At 37.5% G+C, this 11,057-nt stretch overlaps 1 protein-coding gene across 1 annotated transcript in view; it reads left to right on the top strand.

The window, feature by feature from the left end:
* MED14 (mediator complex subunit 14) overlaps positions 1-11,057 on the top strand; it is a 109,403-nt gene that overhangs the window by 30,115 nt on the left and 68,231 nt on the right. The window contains exons 13-16 of the mRNA XM_007952495.1: positions 2,050-2,209; positions 5,559-5,753; positions 6,154-6,288; positions 9,595-9,671. Coding sequence (XP_007950686.1) covers positions 2,050-2,209; positions 5,559-5,753; positions 6,154-6,288; positions 9,595-9,671 — 567 coding nt within the window. The remainder of the gene's footprint in view (positions 1-2,049; positions 2,210-5,558; positions 5,754-6,153; positions 6,289-9,594; positions 9,672-11,057) is intronic.

Below are 11,057 nucleotides of genomic sequence, written 5' to 3'. Positions count from 1 at the left end.
GGTTCAAACCCACCAGCCACTCCTCAGAAGGAAGATGGGGCAATCTACTTCCGTAGTGATACTGCCTCGGAAACCCAAGGAGAGGTCACTATGAGTGGGTCCGACTTGACGGTACATAACAACAACAACAGTAAGTGTGAAAGGAACCCTGGTTGCTCAGTTGTTAAGTGCTCAGCTGCTAACTCAAACATCAGTGGTTTAAGCTAACCAGCAGCTTAGCAGGAGAAAAGACCTTGTGATCTGTTCTTGTAAAGATTGCAACCTAGAAAACTCTATGGGACAGTGCTACTGTGCCATGTCATATATAGGGTGAGTCAGATGTCGGCCCAGCAGCACAACAATAACAACTTAGTGTGATGAGCTAATGATGTTGCTCATTTTTTCATGTGATTTAATTTTTGGTAGTATGCAATAGAAATATTTTTTAAAAAAGGTACAGTATGTAAGGCCCAATTTGTTTTTATTATTAGAGTCAACAGACATAAAATTATACCTCAATAAATATAAGCATAAACAGAAAAAAATAAAACCTATACATATTTTTCATTGAAAGTGTGCGTATTGGTAATTAATATAGAAAATTACTCTTAATGAATACGTTTTTTTGTTCTACAAAATCATCACAATGCACAAAGTCAAGAGTGAAATAGCAATTACATATATACTTTGAAAAGAATACTTTGTACCAACAATTAAAAATTTTAATGTGACAAATGAGCTTCTTGCTTGTAATTTATCTAATCTAGATTGGATTGGTGTTAATGCTAATCACAGGAGATTGTATGTGTGTGATTATTTGATAAAATTTGTATCTTAACTTTGTCTGTTTTTCTTTTAATAACATACATAGTAGAGATACCTTACATAGTAGAGGTAGCATTGTAATCATATCTCAATGATACATTGATATGAATGGAAATAGAAAGCAATTTTAGCTAGTTCAGGATACTTTTAACTTTTATCCAAAACAAGCAAATGATATTTTGATAGTTTAGCTTTATTCCTTTATAAGTAGCCAGTTCCACGATTTATCTTATAAAGATTTAGTTAAATTTGTCTTTCAATGGAAAAAAGTTTCCACATTTTATACGTTTTTGAGTAACGGTTGGCAAATTGCCCTTTAAATGTCATATATTATAACATGATTTTACTATACATGACTAGTACACAGCCTGCACAACATATGACTCGTCAGTCGAATGCTACAACATTCGGACTGGTCTGTATCCTTTTGTTCAGCAAGACAAGGGCACTGGTCACGAATATGAAGCCATGGTATTTTCAGTCGCCTCATATGTGTGTAAAGGCTGGACAGTGAATAAGCCTGAAGAAGAGTTGATGCCTTTGAATTGTAGTGTTGGCAAAGAATACTGAAAATACTGTGGACTGCCAGAAGAATGGACAGATCTGTCTTGGAAGAAGTACAGATGGAATGCTCCTTAGAAGCAAGAATGGCCACAGTTTGTTTCACCTTCTTTGGTCATGTTTTCAGAAGGGACCAGTCCCTGGAGAAGAATATCATACTTGGTAACGTAGAAGGTCAGCAAAGAAGGGGAAGATCCTTAATGAGATGGATTGACACAGTGACTGTGACAATGGGGTCAAGCATAACAAAGATTGTGAGGATGGTGCAGGACTGGGCAGTGTTTTGTTCTGTTGTATATTGGGTCGCTATGAGTCGGAGCCCACTTGACTGCACCTAACAACAACATCACCCTTTTACTATTGTTATTGTTAGTTGCCATGGAGTCACTTCTGACTCAGGGTGACCCTATGTGTACAGAGTAGAAATGCTCTGTAGGGTTTTCAAGGCTGTGAGCTTGGCACATTGCCAAACCTTCTTCCGTGGCACCTCTGGGTGGTTAGACCCTCCAACCTTGAGGCCAATAGTCAAGTGTAGTTCCACCCATTGGCCTTTATCCTAGTTTAGCTAAATTTTAATTAATTGGTGTTTTAATGGTCTTTGATAATCTATTTATAAATCAGCAGCACATATTGAATCCTGAAAGTCTATGATTTTATTATGTGAATTATCTCTTTTAAATTAAGGTTTTGGCTTGGACAGCAGCGTTGCAAACAATCTATAAAACATCTGCCTACGATAAGCAGTGAAACATTGCAGCTTTCCAATTACTCAACCCATCCTATTGGCAACCTTTCTAAGAATAAACTGTTTATTAAACTTACCCGTCTTCCACAATACTACATTGTAAGTATGCAAAGGGATGATTTGGCCAATCAAGTTTAGTAATTCTATTGGTGTCTTGAATGATTTATTGTTTAATTTAACTTGCAAATGTCTTTTATTGACTGTTTGTCTCAGATAGTGATTTTTTTTACCCAGGGGGAGGGATGGTGTAGAGAGAGTGAAGTCATCTCTCTTAAGAAGTTACATAATTATCAGCCAAAGTTAGAGAATATAAGACAGGCCTCCATCCCTCCGCCCTAGGACCTCTCCTATAGTGGACCTAGTTGCTGATTGGAATGAAGCATCTCTTCTATAAAAGAAAAAAAAAATTGAGAGCAACTACCATAAAGATTTAGAGATGTATTGATGTCAGATAAACTTGTTTGGTTTTAGTTGAATACTGACTTTCATAATGCAGTCTTTTACATATGGGCTGGCTGAAGTATAGCTGTATTTTCTCCACTTTGATTGATTAAAAGCAGATTCCATTTTATTGATTGCATGTGCTTTTTAGAACACAATGAGATCCTCCCTTTCTCTTTTTCATTTTTATAGGTGTTTTCCAGGTAGTTTCTTTGAAATCTTTGACTTGATTAAAATTGGCAGGAATTTGAAGTATGAACTCACCCTGATTATATTTCCCTGTTTTTAGAAATTTCTGTATACACCAAAATCTAAGGTGTTTGAAATTTTAATTCAGAATTGTTGGTTGAAGGTAATGATAGTGAATTTTTTAAGGTTTTGAGCTATACTTTTTAAAGATACTGCCTTAAAAAGGACCCTGTGTAGCCTGACATTTCTTAAGTGTGGGTACCTATGTAGGTTAATATGTCTCTCCTTGATGTGAATTTCAAAACATTACCAGACATACAACAAAGTTCTCAGTGAGCTGCATGCTCTACGTGTGAAATGATACGCAGAATTCATGGTTAATAGCCAAAGATCTCTTACATCCAGCCTGACACAAATAAAATTGTTGCAATTTATTATTTCCTAATCTCATTTAGCAACAGCAAAAGCCAGGTTTTAGTTTCAATGGCCAGTGATTTATTATCCAGCAGTAATTTGTTTCATTCACATGGTTTAAACCAAAACTGAATGTATGTTGACGCCTTATCCTCTGGATTAATCACTTCGAGATGATACATTCATAGAAGTGGAAAGCACTACTACCATGGACATTCAAAAGTTGATCTTTTAAATGTCTTTCTGAAGTTCTACTTTTTGTATGTGTCAGCTTTATTGAGATATAATTTACATAGGGTAGAAGTTCAGCCGTTTTAGTGTATGAATTTTGATGAATGCATACAGTTGTGTAACCTCCATCTTAATCAGGACACAGAACAGGACCTCCCTGTTCCCTCATGCTGTCCCTCTTTAATCAAACCCTCTTCCCACCCTCAACTGGTGACCACTGACCTGTTTTCTGTCTCTCTGGTTTTGAGTTTTCCAGAATATCATGTAAATGGAATCATGCAGTATGTAGCCTTCGAATGTGGCTTCTTTAACTTAGCATGATGCCTTTAAGATTCATCCATATTGTTGCATGTAGAATAATAGTTCATTCCTTTTTATTGCTGAGTAGTGTTACCATTGTATGGATATACCTAGTTTGTTTATCCATTTACCCATTGAAGGACATCTGGATTACTTCCAGTTTGGGGGAGATTATGAATAAAGTTACCATAAACATTTTTATACAGGTTTTTCGATAAATGTACATTTTCATTTGCTTGGGATTCATAACTAGGTTGAGATTTTTGGATAATTGGTACATTTGGCTTTATAAGAAACTACCCAAGTGTTTTCCAAAGTGGCTGTACCATTTTGCATTCCCATCAGCAGGTACTAAGAGTTCTAGCTGCTGTACGTTATCACTAGCACTTGGTATTGTCAGGTTATTTTATCTTTTAAAATTTTAGCTATTCTGATAAGTGTATGATAATGTTACAATGTTATATAGTTAACATAGTGTTTTACAGGGTTATGTAGTTACGTAGTGTTACACAGTGTTGTAGTGGTATCTTATGTTCTTAATTTACATTGCTCTAATGACTAATGTTTTTATGTGCTTATTAGCCATCTGTATATCTTCTTTGGTAAAGTATCCATTTTACTTTTAATTCTACAAATTCTTATGTGCATCAGTTGATGCTTAGGTGTTGGCCAAACAATTTCTTTAAGTGTGTTGGTAAGGGGAGGGAGGGAGGAAGAGGAAAGAGTGTGTATTAGTCAAGAGCCTTTTCTAATCACATTTATTTCTCTCACTAAACTATGTAGGGGACTTTTCTTAAATTTTGGCTAGACTTTGAAGATAGTAAGCTGGTATAGTGGGTAAGAACAAGGTCTCTGGAACCAAACTTCTGGAATCAAAGCATCATTTTTTAACTCTGTGACTTGGGCAAGTAACCTAACTTTTTGTGCCTCAGTTTCTTCATCAGTAAAATGAACATAAATAATACCTACTGCACAGGTTTATTAGGAGGATTAAGTGGCACAGGACTGGGCAGTGTTTCATTCTGTTGTACATGAGGTCGCTATGAGTTGGAGACGACTCAAATGGCACTAACAACAACAATAGCAAGTGTGTTAATATAGGTAAAATATTTAAGACACTATTTGGCATATAGTGTAAGTCCTATATCAGTGTTAACTATTGTTGATGTTGTTGTTATTCTTATCCTTACAAGGACCATAGTTTTCAATAGAAAAATGTTTATTTTTATATGTTTCCAAGTATGTGAAATAGTTGTCATTTTTCTCTGCCATGGAATTTTCTAGGATCTTATAATGGTTACTGAGAACAGGGCAATTTAAAATAGGTACCATGCTAGAACATGGACTTAGGCATAAACTTTTTTCAATTTATAGGCTAAAATATCAATATCAAGAACACTGAATGCTAGTTCACATGCCCCATTTGCTATAGCTTATGGCTGCTTTAGGAAGCCCTGATGGTGCAGTGGTTAAGTGCTCAGCTATTAACTGAAAGGTCAGCAGTTCAAACTCACAAAGCTGCTCCACAGAAGAAAGGACTTAGTGACCTGTTCCTGTAAAGATTACAGCCTAGGAAAACCTATGGGACAGTTGTATTCTGTCATACAGGGTCGCTGTGAGTTGGAATTGACTTGACAGCAGACAGCAATGACAACAACATGGTTGCTTTTTCTCTTATCATTCTTTAGTCTGACCATTTTTTAGAAAACAAATTCTAATATATATTTACTAGGAATGCTTCTTTTGATATCGTGATTTTTAAATAAAAGACATCTACATTAGATTTCTAATTCTGACCCCCACCTATATAAGAACAAAAATATCCAACACCGATTTTTCTCTCATCCTCATTTCTGATTTGGGGCCTTTTTAGGTTGTGGAGATGTTGGAGGTTCCAAATAAACCCACACAGCTGGCATACAAGTACTACTTCCTGTCTGTGAGCAGTACAGATCGTGATGACAGCCCTGTCACGGCACTCGTGCTACAGCAGTTCAAGGAAAATACCCAGGATGTGGTTGCATGTACAAAAACTGGGAAACAGCCCAGAACTGGTGCCAAGCGCAAGGTGTGCTCACATATGGAAATGAACACATAATTTTTGTGTATTAATTTGTTGTTTTCTTTAACCATTTTTTAATATTGGAAAGAGTTAGACATGGTTTGTAAGAACCTGGGCAGCCATAAGGCTTAAGTAACATTTGTCTCCATTTTCTTGAAAATACTTCTTTCAGTTAATTAAAATTAATTATGCACCATTTTTCAGAAGAGAATCTGTTAAATACACAAAAGTTACTACTAAGTTACCAGTGTTTAGCTCAGTGTTTGTTCAGTAAGCATTTTGTTGAATCAACATAACATTTGTTTTATTTAGTTAACCCTGAGTGTTGTTACAGTAGGTTAATTGCTTTAACTAATTGTGTCACATGTAGTTTTTTACTCACTTGTGTTCTTTCCTTAAATTCTAGTTGTCTGGTGATCCATGTCCAGTAGAACCCAAGAAAATCAGACGATCAGGAGAAATGTGTGCCTTTAATAAAGTTCTAGCTCACTTTGTCGCTATGTGTGATACAAATATGCCATTTGTAGGACTTCGGTTGGAGGTAATTTTTTACAAACAGTTTTGGGTACTGTACACAAGAAAGTAACTTTCAGAATGCATTGCTAAAGATAATGATTCCATTAGGAGAATCAGACTTGTGATCCTCTTCATTTTGGGAGGTGGGAGGTTGAACTTATAGCATCTCATGGTATACATATAAAATACTATCATGACTTAAAATTATATGACTTAAGATTCTAGGCCTCCTCTTCTTTATGTTAATGGAAACTAAATTCAGTTTACATATGAACGACTTCTGAGAATTAACATCTTATTCATATACCTCTTCATAGGTGCATTGGTTAAGCCTTTAGAGATGAGTAGTTGTGCTTCTCTATCTACTTGGTTGGGTTCTTAGACTTTTTTCATCATTTGGATTGGTTATCTAAATGTTATTCAGTGTAATAACAGTGGGAAGGAAAGATACATGGTACCCAAGGGCAATGTAATACATTTGTATCCTCTCTCCCGGTTTGCAGTCTGTCTCTCCCCAGCCCATAGGCTAGAGGTCGCAAAAACTTGTATTTTTATAGTGCCCATATAGACTAGCACCTACATAGTCCCTCTTGTCAATACTCCTATGCCTGTTAGACATATAAGACATCTAAGAACATTCTGTAGTATCCTATTGGGCTCAGTCAAGCTCTTAAAAACTTATCTACTTTTTCTTGTCTCAGTGAAAACTCTAGCTATGTGAAAGACAAAAGCACATTTTCTCTTTAAAATAATTTCTACTGAAATGTGAATAACTAAATTTAATCATCCCAGAGATGTTCATATCTCTAATTGATAGAATATAGCAGTATTTTTGTTTTTAATTGTGATTTGGTGAAAGTTTACAGAGCAAATTCACTTTCCATGCAGCAGTTCACATACGCTTTGTCTCATGACATTGACTGCAATTTACCACAATGCAGCATTTCCCCTCCCACTTCCTCCTCACAATTACCTCTTCCCTGTGTCCATCCTTCCATGTACTCCTGCCCCCTGAGCTGTCTCCCTGTGCATAAACAGCCCTTCTTTCTCCCATGATTGTTTTCTCCAAGGAGTGTATCTACCTCAGGTACATATTCAACTCATATGCCTGTCTTTTGTTTGGCTGGAAGCCACAGGTATGGGTTCAATTCCACACCTGAAAGGTCAGCTAGGGGCCATAGTCTCAGTGGTTCTCTCAGGCTCTATCAGATCAGCAAACCTGGTCCCTTTTTTTTTTTTATGAGTTCAGTTTTGTTCCACATTGTTCACCCACTCTATCCAGGATTACTTACATAGATCCCCCTCTAAGTGGTTGAGAGTGGTAGCTGGGTCCCATCTTGTTTTTCTAGCCTGATAGTCATACTGGCTGAGGATTGCATGGTGTACCAGGCACTTGGACTAATTGTTTCCATGAGTCTTTGGTTTTCTTCATCCTTCTTTGCTCTAGATGAGGAGAGACCCATTGCCAGCTTTTAAGATCCCAGTTGCTATTTGCCAAAGTAGGAGGTGCAACACTGTTTTGTGTATTGTGTTATGCCAGTTGAACTTGATGTCCCCTTGTGACTATGGTCCCGAGCCCACAGGTCCAACTGCTTGCTCCCTCTGGGTAGCTTGCTGTGCCCAAGAAGTGACTACAACCTTGTCCCTTGTCCCTTGTCAGCTCTTCTGAACATACTCATACACTTGTAGAAACATTGTCTGCCAACCCTATACATGGTCTTGGGCACACTCCCCCTGCATACCTAATACATACCTAATAGTTCAGCCTGTCCACCCATCTATCCACCTGTGTAGCTATGTTTGCCTTCACTGACAACGCAGTACTGTATGTGCAAACGGGTTCATTTTGTTGTCTGTACCTCCCACATACCTCTGTATGTCTTCCTCTTCCTCAATGCTACCATGTTGATCACTCATTTGGTACATTGCTCTTCCCTTCACCCAAATCAGTACTTGTCTTTACCTATCTAACAGTGGTCCCTCCCCTCCCCTCCTTTCCCTGGTAACCAACAAAGAAAATTTCCTTCCATATATAAACCTGTCCTTGACTTTTTTACAATAACGAACTAATACAATATTTGTCATCCTGTGACTCAGCATAATGTCCTCCATTATGCTGAGTTCATCCACGTTATGTGGTGGTTTGCAGATTCTACGTTATTCTTTAGGGTTGCATAGTATTCCATTGTGTGTATATACCATAGTTTGGTTCTCTATTCCTCAGTTGATGGACACCTAGGTTGTTTCCATCTTTTGGTATAGCAACATTTTTTAAGCGCTCCCTCACTTTGCTTCCTTCTGAAACTAAACCCTTACTGCCTATTTGGTCAGCAGCTATTTTGCTAAACCTCTACCCCTTCCAGGCCCAAATAACAGTTCTCAGTCAAATACATAGAGCTGCCTTAAATCCTTTCTGGAACGAAGACCAAAAAGACCCCCTGCCATCAAGTCAATTCTGACTCATAGCGATCTCCACTGGGTTTCCAAGGCTGTAAATCTTTAAGGAAGTAGATCACTTCATTTTCCTCATGGAGCAGCAGCTTGTAGGTTTGAACCAGCAACCTTCTGGTTAGCAGCCACATGCCTTATCCACTATACCACTAGGGCTCCTTTTCTGGAACAAAATGGTTATAAATAGTCTATCACATAAGATCTGGAAATAATTACCAAAGGCAAGCATTTCATTGATAGGTGAGATGACTTTTTGGCAAAACTTAGTAGCCTGTAGTTCCATGGACAGGGTTTCAGGCACTGTCCTTGCAGTCATCTTTTTAACTTGTTTTCTAAATTGCTCAGTTGTGCAAGATATCTCATTGGATAAGTGCATACATTGGAAATCTTTGCTTCTTGGGTTTCACATAGGAAATAGTTTAATTTGTTAAAAATAATGTATTTCAGAGATGTAAACTAAAAGATAGCTGTTAATTATCAGAAATGAGATATGACTATGACTCAAACCTTGTTGGAAGTAAACATAATAGTTTTAAGTTTTAGAAAACTAATCTTATTTATAGTTTACTTCATTTGGAGCTACCAGGATTGATTGCAAATTACTTTTGCCTAATTGCAAAAGTTAGATCAATGAGTCAAATTTTGTGAAGGTGGTTTTTTTTTTTTCTGTTTAACAAAGAGAAGGTCTGAGGCAGCTTTAAGCTTCACTGAAATTGATGTAGTTACCTAGGGAATTAAATGATAGGGGCAGTGCTCATGCCTAGTAAGTTGTAACTTTGGAGAGGAACAGAAACCATGGGAATAGAGACAGTTGTATTTAGAGAGGGTAGTTCCTTTGTAAAACTGGTGGTCTGATATAACTGTGTTTTTCTTTTTCCAGTTGTCCAATTTGGAGATTCCACATCAAGGAGTGCAAATGGAAGGCGATGGCTTTAGTCATGCAATCCGCTTATTAAAGTAAGCCCGTCACGTGTCTCATTTGGTGCCTCACATTACAGTCACACTGCCAGAGAGCTGCTCTTCTCCTTCCATGAGACAGCATAAGGCAGAGTTCAGTACCTGTGGGTGTCCTGGACTTCTGCATAAAATTATTAAGGTCTGCAGAGGGTTCTCTTTAACCTGTGGAGAAGAGACCCAGTGCCCCTTGGCATATTAGGATGTCTTTTCCCAGCACTGCTTTCATCCATTCTGCAGATATTTATGGAGTGCCACTATGTGTCAGGCTTGAGTCACGTTAGGGCCTTTTCAGATGGCTGTGAGTTTGTATAGCAGGGACATCTGCTTTTTGAGAAGTCAGGTACCACTTGTACTTGGACTGAGGGAGGTAGAGTGGGAAGTCTTAGCCAGAAAGGATAACTGCTAATGTGAAGTCTTGGAGGGAAGACAGATCTAATATCATAGAACTAAAAGGATTTTCTGAGGTAAAGGACATAGAAGGAAATAGGAGTTTGCAGGGGTTTTGCTAAGTTTCAGGTGCCTAGACATCCCTTTGTGTAGGCAGGGATGTGTTTCAAGCTCAGATAACCGATTTGGGCAGGAGAAGTAGATAAAGTTATCACCATGGTGATAGTGATTGAGCTGGGGTAATAGATTAGATCTTGGGGGAAGAGTATAAAGGCAGATGGACAGAGGGCTTGGTTCTAAATGATTAGAGGACAAGGAAACAAAGGATGCTTGGCAGTAAAATAATACATAGTAAAATAATAAATAGTATTGTATATTTAAATGCCACACTGTACATGTGCTTTATAAAGTGATCCACTGTGAACTATTGCAAAGCTAGAGTACCATATAAGAGATCAGCTTTTTTGGTCCAGAAACCAGTTTTGTTTTTTGGACATTTTATTGTTGTTTATAAATTATATAAGCATTTTTTATTTATGGAATTCTTATGTCTACTAAGAAATGGCATCTCTGCAATTTGAGCAGTGGAGCTTTAACTTTAACTTGTTTGGGAATCATTTTGTTTTTGTGGAAGATGGGAAAGGCAAGCAATTCAAGTTCTGGCTCCCTGCTTCTGGACTTGAGGGGTAGGAGTGTGTGTGTGCATGTGCGGACATTGTATGCACAGGCACACTGTTGGCACCTGTGTATCCTTGTGCTTGCTTTAGATAAAGAATTAATATTTGAATAGCTCCCCACCTGGCTGTCTAGTCTTACTACTATCTCTGCAAAAAGTTTTCAGGAGACAGATATCTGGTCTTACAATGGAAATCAATGAGAAAAATGTAGTACTTTTTACCTTTGGTTTTGAATTACTTCTGCTTTTTTTTTTTTCTTATTTTTTTTCACTCTTCTTGGCACCTGCAGAAAAATAGATAATGTTAACATTTGTGTTCTGTT

This window comes from Orycteropus afer, unplaced genomic scaffold (genome assembly GCF_000298275.1).
Source record: "Orycteropus afer afer isolate SDZICR_OR568_19922 unplaced genomic scaffold, OryAfe1.0 scaffold00341, whole genome shotgun sequence".
NCBI classification, from domain to species: Eukaryota; Metazoa; Chordata; class Mammalia; order Tubulidentata; family Orycteropodidae; genus Orycteropus; species Orycteropus afer.
This window is presented reverse-complemented; position numbering and strand designations above follow the sequence as displayed.